The sequence below is a fragment of the Nestor notabilis genome, unplaced genomic scaffold, assembly GCF_000696875.1.
Source record: "Nestor notabilis isolate BGI_N333 unplaced genomic scaffold, ASM69687v1 scaffold28353, whole genome shotgun sequence".
Taxonomy (NCBI): domain Eukaryota; kingdom Metazoa; phylum Chordata; class Aves; order Psittaciformes; family Psittacidae; genus Nestor; species Nestor notabilis.
In genome coordinates, this window is record NW_009922814.1 from 53523 (window position 1) to 68395 (window position 14873).

General features: G+C 41.3%; 1 protein-coding gene across 1 annotated transcript; it reads right to left on the reverse strand.

Annotated features, from left to right (window-relative positions):
- Nucleotides 1–456: 456 nt before the first annotated feature.
- On the reverse strand, nucleotides 457–14836 carry THBS1 (thrombospondin 1). The gene is made up of 21 exons (XM_010011821.1): nucleotides 14770–14836; nucleotides 13470–14047; nucleotides 12840–12915; nucleotides 12399–12595; nucleotides 12085–12210; nucleotides 10540–10633; nucleotides 10051–10224; nucleotides 9494–9670; nucleotides 9002–9175; nucleotides 8690–8817; nucleotides 8418–8570; nucleotides 7773–7991; nucleotides 7153–7260; nucleotides 6540–6699; nucleotides 6023–6141; nucleotides 3937–4171; nucleotides 3146–3373; nucleotides 2722–2993; nucleotides 2296–2393; nucleotides 2046–2185; nucleotides 457–557 (listed from the first exon to the last, which is right to left on the reverse strand). The coding sequence occupies exons 1-21, from the start codon at nucleotides 14834–14836 to the stop codon at nucleotides 457–459; spliced, it is 3624 nt and encodes a 1207-aa protein (XP_010010123.1).
- Nucleotides 14837–14873: the final 37 nt, after the last annotated feature.

Consider the following 14873-nt stretch of genomic DNA (forward strand, 5'->3'; position numbering starts at 1 on the left):
GAAGAAAAAACAAACAAACAAACAAACAAAAAACAACAACCCACAAAAAAAACCAAACAACCAACATCCCATCCGCCACCCCACCACTTCTCCCTGCACCTCAAGGCTTTTATAGGAAAACTGGTCTTTGTAACAAATACATCAGCACTACCTGCTCCAAACAAGATGATTTTTTTTTTCTCATCTAAACCCTCTCTAGTTTCCATATAGAACAGAGTTAATAAATAATCCATATTTACAATCTAACAGTCATGAAGACTTGTAACAATGATTAGGTGGATAGTCTTGACGCAGTTCTTGTTGCTTTAATCAATAATCCCTCAGTCATTATAACATCAAGGATAGGTAAAAATAAATATTTTACAATTTCAGTATTTTATCTATAGGCCCCTTCCCCTCCAAAGTGAGAGGTTTAAAGCATCTATGGCATGTAGAAAAGGAATGTTTTCATTACTATTATATTTGTGCCTTTTTAACCATAAAAAGCAGAGCACCTGCTGGTTTCCTGAAGGACAGCAAAGTGCTAGCTGAGATGGTGGTGCTTTTTGGCACCATATCTGAAAGAAAACATTTAAAAAGGTAAGAAAAGATCTGCATCTAAATCAGGAAAAAAACCCGAATCTAATTGTAAATCCCACTTCTCCCAAAGCTGGTATGATCCAGTGTGCCAGTTTTTATCCTCTTTTCTCCCCTCCCACCGCAGAAATCAGTTTTAGGGTATCTGCTTTGTCCGGTGTAATACAGCAGTGATCTAGCTCACCACAAATGGACCAAAAGGCTGTGTTTTCAGCTGAAAGATATGACATAAAACTATAATAATTTCTCCAAGGTAAATGGATGTAAACCAAAGCAGTGCAGCCCTCATTACAAAAATTCCTCTCCTCCATAAAGAATAAAAAGTCTTGGAGTTCTCCCTCCCACCCAAAATCCCTTTTCCCCACACAATGAAAGGTCTTCAGTTTAAGTAGTCCAGAGCACATCCAAAGATGTTCTTTTTACAAAATGCTACTCCATGGGACCTCCAGTTAGAGAGGCAGTGACACTGCACTGTGATAAACAGCAAACAAATGTCTTTCCTACTGAAAGAAGTGTGCTTGTTCAGTGAAGACAATTCTCATTTGCAAGACACATTTGTTTCCTTCCACTTCAGCAGAGGTCAGATACCAAGTATGTTCACTTTCATGCTCTCAAAAGCATTCTCTTGAGGCAGGTCATGTATTTCGAGTCCACATTTACACAGAAAGAAGAAAGGAAGGAATAATATAATGGTCCCAGGATTTGTAAGGCTAAACATTTCAGAAGGTGCAATACCAGCATTTTTAAATAGTCTCTGGATCCAGTAACGCTGTGACTATGGATCTGTGGAAAAAAAAAAAAAAAGGAAAAAAAAAAAAAAAAAAAAAAAGATATTTAAATATTTCTGTGTATTATGCATGATTATGTCCAACACATCAATCCCTACAGACATTTGTAAAAAATACATTGGTAAAGACAGCTGAAAGTGCTTAGGTACTTTCTGGCAGTAGACTTCAGAATCTAGTCTATGTAACCATGTCACCATGACATAATGAAGTCATAATTTAAGAAGACTAGAGCACCTAGAACTAGTCATATACCTCCACTATATTGCATTCCTACAGTTCATGGACAACCATCTACTTTGGTTACTTTCAAGTAAATCAGTTTTTTGCATGTCAGACACTACTCTCTTGCTTGCTAAAATCAGCATTTTGCATTTTCACTTTGGACCATCAGCTGTGCTGATTCATTCCAGATTCATTTTGAAGTATTTTCAAGATATAAAATATATCTGGAACTCAACACTGAAATACATTGAAATAACAATAGAAATGTATTCAGGCTTTTTTACGTTTAAACTTTTGACTGTGAAGAGTTTCAGGAAGGTGTCCTGTTTCTGCCTGCAGAACTTGCTTGAGATTGACCCGTAAAAGATCATGGGTGAACCTTCCCTCTTAGCTCTTATTTTTTGTTTTATTTTTATTGAACCATTTATACAGACTTCTTAAATACAATGTCTTTCGTACCTCTGCATTCGTATTTAAGGTCTGAGAAGAACACCATTTCTTGAGAGAAGACAAATAATCCTAGCCGACCACCAGCATAGGTTTTATCATAAATTGGTCCCGAGTCTGCCATGATTTTCTTCCCTTCATACATTACAACCCTACAAAGAGATAATAGGTCAGCCATCTTTGACAAGCTTCTGTTAAGTTCGTCTTTACAGACATCCACTTTCCTTGTGATAATTACTTCAGATAAAAGGATGATGCTCACCTGATGTAACCAGTCTTTGGTCTATGGCTAAGACGCCATCTGTATGCAGTGAAGTCTTTCCAGCCTATGTGACGAGGGTCATGCCACAAAGTTCTCACCTACAAAAGAATATTTCTTTATTAACCAAAGGCCTGAGATAACATAGCCATTCTTTTGAAATTGACTGCATTTGAATTTACTTTTAAATATATAAGTAGAAAACTACTCCACAATTCCAGAAACAGTGATCTGCTGTGCTGAAAAGCCTGTCCCCAGTATGCAGTCCTGTTAATTTTAGATAGTATTTTGCAAGATTTGGGATAGTTAGTTATCAGTCTTCACCAAGACCACCATGCTGTGCTGATCAGCATGTACAGTGTCTACCTTGTTGGAAGAACAGCCTGCCTTACAGTGTAGAAGAGTAGGTTATCAGAGTGCCACTCTTACCTGGCCAGGAGTGTTTCCTGTGTGCCACAGAGCATTACGAAGGTGTTCTCCTGGACCAGTGGTGGAATTCACAACTTTGATGGAGAGACCCGAGTAGCCTTGAGCTTTGGTTGGTGTGGAGTCCCAGTAAGACTGGGTGATCTGCTTCCACATGACAACATAGAAACGACTGCTAGATTGGTAGCCAAATACAAAGCCAGCATAATCATCATCCCTTTCTGTATTGATGAAGAAGGTGCCACTGAAGTCCACAGCATTGAATTCATCAAAACCTATGGAGCATTAAAGGAGAAATGTTTAGATGCCACTCATTGGTGATTCTTAAACAACTCCTTAATATCACAGGTTCTCTTCCTCTCCCTACCCCCAACCCAAAAACCAAAGTAATGTCTTGGTGTAATGCGAGTTAAAGTTTTCCCCTTACCAACTGCAAGGCCAGGGTCACAGTTGACTGTCTGAACCAGTTCTTTACCCTGGTGACGAACAACCCAGTTTGGATCATTTTGGGATGTTCCTTTGGGATCCAGGGGAATCATCTGAAATTTTCGGAAATCAGTTTCACTAATGTCCACGTTTTCAGGGCAGATATCATCAATGTCTGGCACACTGTCTTGATCAAAGTCATCTTTGCAAGCATCTCCACGTCCATCACCTGCAGGACACAAGTAATTTACCATTATATCACTATTGTTGTTTGCTTCCAAGTCATACAAGTTGGAGTTGTAATCTTAATTGCAGATCTCTGACTGCCCATGTACTACTGGCAGACACAATACAGATGCCACAATAGCTGCTGTATAAATGCCCTTTCACTCCAGCCTGATAGCGCTTTAGGAGTAAGTTGGGTACATACTGATTTTTACATTGCTTGTTACTCCTGAGGAGTGCTATAACAACAATACAGACATTCTATCTTTTTGTTACTTGAAAGTTTTGTCCAACCCTAAATAGTTTAGAAATAAACAAATAAAACACAACACCAAAAAACAAACAAACCACACAAAACAACAAGAACCCACCCCTCCAAAAAAAACAGAACAAAACACAACCCCCCCCAACACAAAAAAAAACCCCAACAAAACAAACCCCCAAAAAAACAAAACCAAACAAACAAAACCAAACACCAAATCACAAAATAAAAATAAAACAAAATCCCATGCATCAAAACTAGTGGAAGATACTTTTAAAATGTTATTATGATACTGGCCAACTTACCATCAGAGTCAGCTTGATCTGGGTTGGCAACCAATCTGCAGTTATCTTTGTCATCAGGGATACCATCATTGTCATCATCATGGTCACAGGCATCACCTTTTCCATCCTTGTCATGGTCAGCTTGATTGGCATTGGGCACATAGGGGCAGTTATCAAGATTATTTTGATGGCCATCTTCATCTATGTCTTGGTTGTTGTCACACTCATCACCTATGCGGTCAGAATCAGCGTCTTCCTAAGAAAGGGAGAAAATAAAGAACACTTAATAAAAATCCACTTTGAAAAGACTGAAATAGGAGTCCTAACAGCTAGAATTAATTAAGATTTCTGCTTGCTTTAGCAAGAGCAAAGATGGATGTAGTGAAATATTAGGATTAATACACACTTACTTCAAGCTGCCTGTGCTAACTGCTTTCAGGCTGCTTTGGTGTTGCCCTGGTTTTAATTTGAAGCCACAACAGCAGAAAGCAGTGTGGTCATCTGATTCTCCTCTCTTCTGAAACATGACTATGACTAGTGTACCATATCAGACACAGGGTACTTCACCTCCTACCATCTCTGGCAACTCCCTGGTTCCAAGGACCAGATAAGGTCAGACTACTCTGTACCTAGCCAGTAAAGACAGTAAAACATAGTCCACCAAGTCTTTGTTTTACAGGTTCCACACCATATCATAAAAGCCTATAATGCTCTTAATGTCCCACGACTCCTCAGTCAGGACAATTTTTCCCTTGGTGATCAAGGACTGCATGAACTGCTGTGCTTGCTGATCATGTATTTTAGCCAGTCATTTCTTATTTCAGAAGCTGAGTAAGGAAAAAAAAAAAAAACACCAAAAAAACCCAAAAAAAAGTAAACCACCAACCAAACAACAAAAAAAACCCAAAACAACAAACACCAAAAAACCCAAACCCACCCACCCACCCCCCCTAAAAAAAAAACACACCAACCAAAAAAACCCCAACAAACCATTCCAGTTATCCCTGAGGCTGCCTCAAGGTTTAGTCTAGTAGTCAACACTGGTGAGTGCCCCTGGGGCTGGTGTAGACAGAAGGCATACTGCACAGTTTGAATAACTACTAATTCTGCTGTTTGAAATCTAGTATCTCCACTTCTAAAACTTCATTAGAGAGGTGTACATGGGGGGGAACCCCAAACAAACAAACAAAACAACCCAAAACCCCACCACCATAAAAAAAAACCCAACCAAAAAACCCTGCCAAACCAAAAACAAGCCACTGCAGTCATCTCTTAAGATTTCAAAGTGTCAAGAGAAACATTGTCTGAAAGGATCTTCAGGCACTTTCCACCCTTAGGAAGGGAAATAGTAAAGCAAGCAAGAAAGACTAAGAAATTTTATAGTATCTGTTTAAATCTTTCAAGTAACTCTGCTTTTAGGCTATACTTCCCACCAATTTGCAATACCTTTTCTAACCCTACAAACATTCCAGATATGTCCCTGAAGCTATTAAACTACAGCCTTTTATATGACAGGACGGCACAGGCTTTATCTACTTCTGCCTCAAACATTTTTGAACCACTGAGTTGTGCGAGAGGCTGGGCCCCCATAGACTTTTATGAAGTGGAATTCAGAATATGCTTTTTCCTTAGAGAAAAGCACTTGTGCTGCCTTCACCTTACTGGTAGAAAAGGTGTATCTTTTGAAATGCAGCTGTTTCAAACTTAAGAACAAAGATTAAAGAGCAACTTTGCATCTATGTGAAAACAGCTCTTCAGGCAATGAAGCATGTAGTTCCTACCTACCCAGATTTCATACAATGCTCCCAGGAATTTCACATCCTCACTATGAGGATTGCCACAACTGACAAGCCTCAGAGATGTTTAGGAGATGGGTACATGTGAGTCTCAACAGATCTTCACTAGAGTTACTTTCCAGGAAACACCTAGCAGCTGTTTGAATGGTGAAGGCGTATTATTTGATAAAGGCACCATTTGGCAAATTAATAAGAATGATTTGGGACATGTCAAATTTAAGCTGCCACTTGTTCACATACTTTCTACAATGCAAAACATACTATCTTTTTAATAATACCAGCCTTCTATTTATATAATTCAAATCCCCTACCTGGTCAGGATTGTGTTCCAGTGGACAGTTATCACACTGATCTCCAACACCATCAAGATCTGTATCCCTCTGGTCTACATTGTAGACATATTGGCAGTTGTCCCTTTCATTAAGGACCCCTGCAAAATTAAGAAGAGTTCATGAATGAAAGTCAGACAGCTCTGTGCTGCAGAGGACTGCACAAGGACTTCACACTCCTGATATTTTTTTGAAAGCATTTTGAGCAGCATTTAAAAGCTTTGAAACTTAACTCATCACTAGCTCTGCCACACACTTCTGTTCCTACTGTCTGCAAGAGCAGAGCCAGAGTTCAACTGTGCCAAAATGTGTATATTTCAAGATGAATTTGCATTAACTGCATTAACTATAACTGCTACTTCAGTAGTCCTGAAGCCACCAGGGGAGAACTTTCATGTGGTCATGGATGAAATTTTGTTAGGAAATCAATGGTACATTGAGTACATTTAATCAATCTGTGATTAGAAAACCTAAAAAGGAGTGATTAGAGGCTACCTACCATCTCCATCAATATCCACTGCACATGCATCTCCTTCTCCATTGTTGTCAGTGTCAGTTTGATCAGGATTGTGATTGTAGGGGCAGTTATCACAGCCGTCACCAACATCATCCCTGTCATAGTCATACTGCTGTGGGTTGTAGATGAATGGACAGTTGTCCTGCAAAAGCAAGAAAGAAGTCAGCCTTTAAAGAGAGATAAAGCTTTAACCAGATTCTGCTTATGCTTGTATCACTATATGAAAGGAGAAGTGAAAGGCAGGGAAACAGTTAAAACTGGAATGCTTCTATCTCAGAACACCCCATTACTTCTCTGATAATAGGATTGGCTGAGTAAAAAAAAAAAAAAAACAAAAAAAACCTAACAAAAAAACCAAACAAAAATAAACAACCCCCCTCTACATTAATAAAAAAAAAAAAAAAAAAAAAAAGATTCACTTCCAAACCTCAACCAGCTGCAAAAAGTTTGTCTGCATAGTTAGGCATATGAACAGTCAGTGCCAGCAATTTCCTATGGTCCTCTCAAGAATAAGGTTGGAATCTAGACCCCAGCTTAGAAGGAAGGGGAATAGGAAAGCTACATTCTCAAAGGCTCATCTTTTGTGTTGTCTTACCCGGTCGTCAGGGATGCCATCGTCATCATCATCATTGTCACAGGCATCACCAATCCCATCCTTATCATAGTCTTCCTGCCCAGAGTTGGGCAGATTAGGGCAGTTATCCTAGAAGGAAGAAGTATACAGATGTGGTTACTCCTAGCATGATTACAATAGGGATTTTAGCAGGTAAGATCTAATCATTAGGCAAAATCATAATACCTCAGTCAAGTAACTTACCTTACTGTAATTGTCTCAGACTTACCGTCACAGTAATGACTAGCTAAAATTTAGAGGGCCATAGTTCAATCACTTTTAAAACAAATGATTTAGCTGCTTTTCAGAATATTACCCTTTTTTATTCCTCTGAAGGTATCTGTCAGAGCACAGCCAATATAGGCACAGACTAAGCTAGAGTTTTCCTAGAACATTCATAGTGTTGCCAGGCTTCATTTTTCCCCTACATTGCAAGGACATCTAAAGCAAGAGCCAGAGTCTCCTAGCAGTAACTTGATAGAGAGGACAGTTTAATAGCTCAAACTAGACAGAGACTTGCTTTACACCTCAAACATAACATGTTTTGTATATTTCTCAGATAAGCTGTTATAACAGTAGATGGGAAAACAGGATAAACTTACTTTTTTACAGTGGTAAGTGGCATTGGCAACACAAACAAGGTTCTCATTTGGCCATCCATCCAAGTCAGTATCTTCTCCACAGATTATACCATTGCCAGCATAGCCTGGTTTACATTCACAGCGATACATGGGGTCACTGAAGTGGCCGAGGTAATTGCATTTGGCATTCTTGTTGCAGTCATGTGTTCCATCTGTACACGGATTACGTGGCTTGCAGACCTAGAAGACCACAGAGAAATTAAATCCACTGGAAACATCTTTCTATCCCTAATTTTCCCCCAGAGATTCAAATGAAACATGGACAGTATATGCTTATTTTGATCAGAAATCCTTCAATCAGGAAGGAAAAGGCCTCATACATCACATTCTTCCACTCCCCAACTCCAGCAGCAGTCTTAGCACTAATCATTATTTTTCCTGTTCAGACCTTATTCATTTTCAACTGGAACTAAGCACTACAAAAATCTCTCAGCCACTTAAAATGCATTTTGAACTCAAACTGCTCAATGTTCTTCCTGTTCTGAATCAGAGCATGGTGGTTTACTAGATGTGCCAAGTCCTTCTTTCCTAAAATTTAGGTGCTTTCTGTGGTTCAGAAACTTTGTGAGATTTCATAACCCAGAATAGCTCTCAAGTTGACAATACCTGTTTGTTAGCCATGGCATCCTCAACACTGCGACCGAATGGCTGTGTCCCAGTGAAACGTGGCGGACAAGGAAGACAGTTATACCCAGGTTCAGTATTCTCACACCTATGCACACCATTAAAGACAAAGCAGGCATCAGGAACCTCTTTGCACTGAAATACAAGTTTGAGATAGAGGAAAACAATGGTTAGCATTATAAGCCACTGTGATTTTATCCCCCCTTCCCATCTTCTTTCACTTCCTTTCAAAGTGAAAACTCTAGTCTCCCTACCTCATCAATGTCTTGGCAGTGGATACCATCACCATGGTAGCCAGGAGGACAGGCACCACACTTCCAGGAGCCATCAGGGGAGCTGGTACATGTAGTCCCCGCAAAGCAGGGATTAGACAAACACCCATCTGAGAAACAAATGAGAAATTGTTAGGATGAGGGACATTTGCCATGCTGCTATAGTACCGTATTTGGCCGATATGCTGGTTTAAAATTCTAGCACTTGTGTTTTAGACTTACATCAAAATTTTAAATCAGTATTTCCAAGATTGTATACAATCTTCAGATGTTTATGGGAAAATGAATACTCACCAATTGGACAGTCCTGTTTGTTGCAGACCTGAGTCCCTCTAGCTTCACCAACGCAAGTCTTCCCACCATACTGAGGCTCAGGATTATTGCAGAGACGGCTACGTTTTTGAAGTCCTCCTCCACATGTCACTGTGCAAGCATCCCACGGAGACCATGGTCCCCAGTTGCCATTAACTAAAGGAAGATAAAAGTTAAGACATGTATAGCTTTAGATTCGGTGGTGCAACTAATTTCTTCTTGACTAAGGACTATTACTTTTATCGTGAGAACACTTCAGACATAAGTGACAGAATTAATGGGCTCCACTGAAGAGCCATAGAAGACAGTTTCATGTAAACAGTTCAGTTTCACCTGAAACTAACCTGTGAGGTTTTACCTAGCCCATCCCAAAGTTTAAAGGGAGAATATTACTAGAGCTAGATTAGATAGTAACTACTCAGGATGTTCACCAGTTAAGCTACCAAATAGTAGCTACCACCTGGGTGCACTTACTTGGGCAAGGATCTTTCTGGCAGGGTTTGTTTTCTCTTGCCTCACCCTCACAAGGTTTGCCATTCAGCTGTGGTACCGGTGAGTTGCAGAGACGAATTCTAGTGATGATGCCCGTGCCACAAGTGACAGAACATGATGACCATGGTGACCAGTGACTCCAGCCACCATCCTGTTTAACTGCAAGAGAGAGAGATGTTATTAAAAGTTTCTGAAGAACAGACTTCAGCTGCACACCTTGGACACAGCCAGTACCAGAACTGTACCAAGGTCTCCACATATATTGGACAACCTCAGCACTATCACAGATCAAGTTGTTTTGTCACTAGGGAAACTGCTTACCTAAACTGCCTCAAGTTTTGCCCTGGGAGCAATGCCCAAACATGCCTATTTACCACATTACGTATCTGGTCCCCTTTACCTGATTAATTTAGATCCTTAAAGCTAGAAGCCATTGCTCCTTCCTAGTGACAGGGCTACATGGTAATCTTTGCTGTTAACATTAAGCCAATAAAAGCAGCTTCCATTTTATTAGCAGTGTGAGTAGATCAAGTACTTACATCTCTTATCGCACTCCTGAAGGTGGCAAGTCCGAGTCTGTACAGAAGACCCTTCACAGCGGTTATTGAGACTGTCACAGGATCGTCCTCTCTGCTGAATCCCATTCCCACAGGTCACAGAACACGAAGTCCATTCAGACCAAGGAGACCACCCATCATCTGCATAGTCGCTAGCTGCAGAGAGATACAGCTCTGAATAAAACTGCAGTTATACATTTTTCTATAGGCTCTTCTCCCACTCTTCACAAATAAAAGGACACAACTGTCCTCAAAAGCCACAGGCATCTTCCTTCCTTGTACAAGATAAAGGCCAAGAACTCGAACATTTCAGCGCTCACATGCATTACCTGAATGATTAGCCTCAGAGAGGCATCAGCCTAACCCTACTCCAGTGGTGCAAGGTTATACCCAGTTGCGCATTTTAAAGCGGCATGAGTCTCCCTAGATAAAGCCAACTGCAATACAAGTGCAAAAGCATGAAGTACTTACGCCAGCATCGAGGGCAGCACTCCCCATCAGGCACAGTGGCATTGGAACAAGGCATGAGAGGACAGGACACTTTCCGGCATATAGTTGCAGAGTTCTACAAAGAATTGTGAGAACTGCAATAAGTGGAATACAAATTATGTCAGCAGCACTTCAAAACTCAATAGCACATCTAAAGTCGAGACCCTTGTATTTTGAGCTAATACAACAGTCCAACGTCATCTCACTTCCATTCTCACACATTTTTCAGTCATGAGGAGAAGTATTTTGGTTTTTCGGAAGTTGATCAAGAGTAGCTACTAGATGCTGGCTAGAGTAAAAGACTATCATGTGATACCTCAAGGTCAGACTTCAAGAGAATGAAACAAGAAGCCAACTTTCTTTTCAGTTAATATGAATTTAAGCTGATTATATGGTAAAGATAAAACGAGTTTGGTGGACTCTGCTCAAGAGACATGAAATCTGTAACTTATACTTAGAGGTCTTTGATATTTAAGCCAAACAGGCAGGGTAAGAACATACACCTCCAATCTCAGCACGAGCTAAAGGCCAGCCTGTTGTTTTGCTCCTGGAAGCTAGCAGCTTGGCCAGGAGAATGCTCTCATGATTACTATTTCAATCTCCCCAAGCAAATGACCTCATTAAGGCAATTACAGCTAACATCGAGTAACAGGGTTGGTAGGAAAAAGGCAAATGCAGAAGTCAAAGTATCATTTTCTGACTAGAAGACAAAAAAAAAAAAAATAAATGTAGAGATCTGTAGAAGCAGATGCAGAACTTGACGAGACGCCTTGGACTGCATATGTAAAAATACTCAGCCTTTAGTTTCTAAACAGCAGCAGGCTAGTTAGCACACTCTTCGGTAGACTGGTTCTCCACAGTGGGAGCAAGCAAGTTTAAAGAAACTCAGAAAGTGTATGTTTCGGTGTACTTTTACAACATTCCACAGAAGTGGAACTCAAAGCATAAATATGTTGTCAGGCGATCCTGGGATTTGAATAGCTAAACTGAAATCTAGGACTGCTGCTCCATATAATCTGTTACAGTTAATAGGATGCAACTAGAAGCATTTGTTAGATAAAGAAAAAATCCCATAAATTTAAGAGCCTTTACTAAGTATTAGAATGTCTTTTCCTACTAAGCCAGCAGGAGGTTCAGCAAGTACAGAATGTGGATCTAAAGTATTCCAGGCAGCAAAGCTAGTAATACTATAAATGTGTTCTATTGATGCTGACTTTTAGTTTACTTATGGACTTACGTAAAGAATACAGGCATTCCCCAAATTAAGGAATTAAAAGTGTTAAAAGTTGTATCATAGTGGCATTTTGTATAATTTTCTAAAATACTGCTGTTGTAACACTGCATCAAAGCTGCTTTTATACCAGAGATCTAGTGGGGTGAAATCAACCAAATAATTCTTTGGCTACTGCAGTAAGCCAAGAAATCCTGTGCAGGATTCACTTTCTCATAGAGTATCATTTATAAATATCTGTTAATTTCAACTCATGAATTTATATACAGAGGATTTATGCATGTGAGGAATCTCACCTGGCAGGTACATTCTGTGCAGCTGTCAATAGTCCACTCTTCTTTATTTTTGTGCAAGATTCCATTATGAATGCACACTCCAGGCGTGATCTGGACTACTTTGGCAATGAATTCATTTTCTTCAGTCTTGGAGGGGGTGGGAGAGAAAGCAGGAAGAAAAGCAAAGAGAACGTATTTAGAATGCAGAAAACACCCTCTTCCACATAAGTCAGAGGAAAGTTATTACTGTTTATCCAGGCTCTGAAAGGACAGGTTATAATTCATTCACTAAGTGCCAGTTAATGAAAGGTACCATGAATTTAACCAACACCCACCACTTTGCGAACTCTGTCTTGAAGCGTTGTAACCATGGACCGGAGCCCTTGCAGTTCCACAAACATATTTGTTAGTTCATCACAGGAAAAACCACAGACTGCTTGAATGTCCTTTGTTTTATGGCCAATGTAATTAGTGCGGATAGCTGGGCTTGAACCATTGATAGGGTTGTCCAAAGTAATGATCGCGCTAGTGGCTGAGACACAAACACACAAAATAAATGCATTTTTTACCATGTGCATTTATCATTCCAGGGTAACACCTGCTAAACAGCTGCCATCAGATTCACTAGGTTGCCTGCAGAAATATAGTCATATTTCTTATGCAACACGGATTTTGCACATCAGCATACTTCTGAGTTCTGTTTCAACTTGTCTTTCTAATGCAATGAGAAATCTTATTTTTAATAGGTCATTGGATTTGAACGATTGAAAACTTACAGCTGGAGCAGCCTTTGTTCCTCAGGATAGTTTCCAGGGTTGTTCCAAACACAAACCGCACATTCTGCAGCAGTCCCTGTGGACAGAGGAAGAATTACAGCCACTTGCAGCAACTGCATGGTAAAGAAGTACAACTTGCATGGAGAGAGCTTGTAGGCACTTATGGTCACATACGATCATTAGAAGTAATTTCATGACAGACAGATGGCAAAGTGAAACATGTTGCTTTATTCTCCTTAATGATAACAAGCCCTGCTTCCTGACATTCTTACCCTTGACCACAAGGACCTGGCAGCTCTCCAGGCAGGAAGGAAAAACCCCAGGAATTTCTGAATCTCATAAGAAGATTCAGAAGCTGAGCAGTGAAACCACAACTACCTGTTTGGAAGCTTCAGCGCCTTCTTATTGCTGCAGAAAGTTCTATCCCTGCAAACCTAATGCTTTGCCCATCAAACTCCATTACTGAAGTTTAGTAGGTTTAGAGGTGGTCCATATCAGCTGTACACAAAGCAGTCAGAACCCCTTCCCCCTGTTACCCATGTCTTTGTAGCTATTTAGGCTGGTTAAGTAGCTAACGTGCCTCAGGGCAGACATTTGAAAACACAAGGCAAACATCAGTGAAAGCCTTACCTGGAAGTTGTCATTGACTCCCCCTTTGGCAATACGGAGCCTCGCACTGCTGGCCAGGTCCCTAGTGAAGATGTTCTGGATGGGGATGTCCAGTTCTGCATTCTCCATTTTCTCACACCCAACATAGAGCTGAGCTCGGTCCTCCTGCACGAAGAGGGTGATATTCTTCCAGTGTCCTGTAGCTAGTAAGGCATCCTCTACAGACACTATCTGCTGCTTGCCATCACCAGAAAGGCTCAGGTCCAGGGTGCCTGCCTTGCCATTTGATACTAGACTGAAGACATGACCAGAGCCGTCTTTCTGTTCCACAGACAGCAGTGTGCCTCTACTCTTCTTGGCTTGCCGGAGAGTGGCCAGGAGGATGAAGCCCTTCTCAGTGTGGATGGCATCTAGTAAGTCTTGGAACTTTGAGTCAGGGACAGGAGGGATGCGACTGGCATCTTCAATGCGGTAAGCAGGGCTGGAGGATTCCGGTCCCTTCACCAGGTGCACCCCGGGTGCCCGGCGCCCAGCTCCCTTCCGAATTAAGCCAATGAGCTCAAAGAGATCGAAGACACTGTTGTCATCACTCCTGGATTCTGCAGAGATCAGAACAAGATACATGAGCAAGGGACAAGAAGAGGCTGAGTAGATGCTCAGGACCACTTAACATACTGTTAACATATGTGGTGCATATGGTGTGAGATCCAGCACCTCACATCGGAGTACAGACATAGCCCCAGTGGTACAGCAGTCCCATCAGGAGCTGCTGTGCAGCAGTGCATGTGCATTCTTGTACAGGAGCCAGTCAGCACAGGAGTGCCAGGTACCTGCTGACTGACACACAAACATAGCAGCTGTTTTGGCACCTCAGTAGGCTCTGGTGGAAAAGAGGTGACAGCAAAAGCCCAGGCTGCAATGTTGCTGTGTTGGGGCTTGCCTAGCCTGGCTGGGTGACAGCAAGCACAGCAGCGGATCCTCTATGGCACTATGACAGCAATCTACAGCCCCATCCCTCCTTCAGCCAGTTCCTACATCAAGTTCCCCCTTTCCTCTGCCCAGCACAGAGGGGTACAAGCCATGCGCTTGGCTCCTAGAGACTGCATTCTTATTTCTGAAGGTTACACAAATTCCACACTAGAGAAAGTTTCCTGTCCACAACCAGCTAATGATCAAGTCAAAAATTTTTGTTCTTTTGACAGCTTTGTCATTCTTCACCACCGAGAACAATTTCAGCTGCTTACACAGAAACCAAGAAGCGTTTTCTTCCCCCCAACCCACTTCCCTTCCCTGTCTGATCCCAGCGCCAGAGAGGTCTTACCTGCAGTGCGCTTGGCCTCCGAGCCGCCGAGCAGGAGGAGGAAGCAGAGCACAGCTGTTAGCCCCATGGCACAGGGCTCCCTCTGAACAGCCTAGGGACAGCCA

What these genes read in the sequence shown, in the direction of transcription:
- THBS1 (XM_010011821.1), bottom strand. Translation starts at nt 14,836, where the DNA reads ATGGGGCTAACAGCTGTGCTCTGCTTCCTCCTCCTGCTCGGCGGCTCG. An exon ending in GGAGGCCAAGCGCACTGCAG is followed by an intron (nt 14,048 to 14,769) that starts GTAAGACCTCTC and finishes TGATCTCTGCAG; the next exon opens with AATCCAGGAGTGATGACAAC. An exon ending in TGGAACACAATCCTGACCAG is followed by an intron (nt 4,172 to 6,022) that starts GTAGGGGATTTG and finishes TCCCTTTCTTAG; the next exon opens with GAAGACGCTGATTCTGACCG.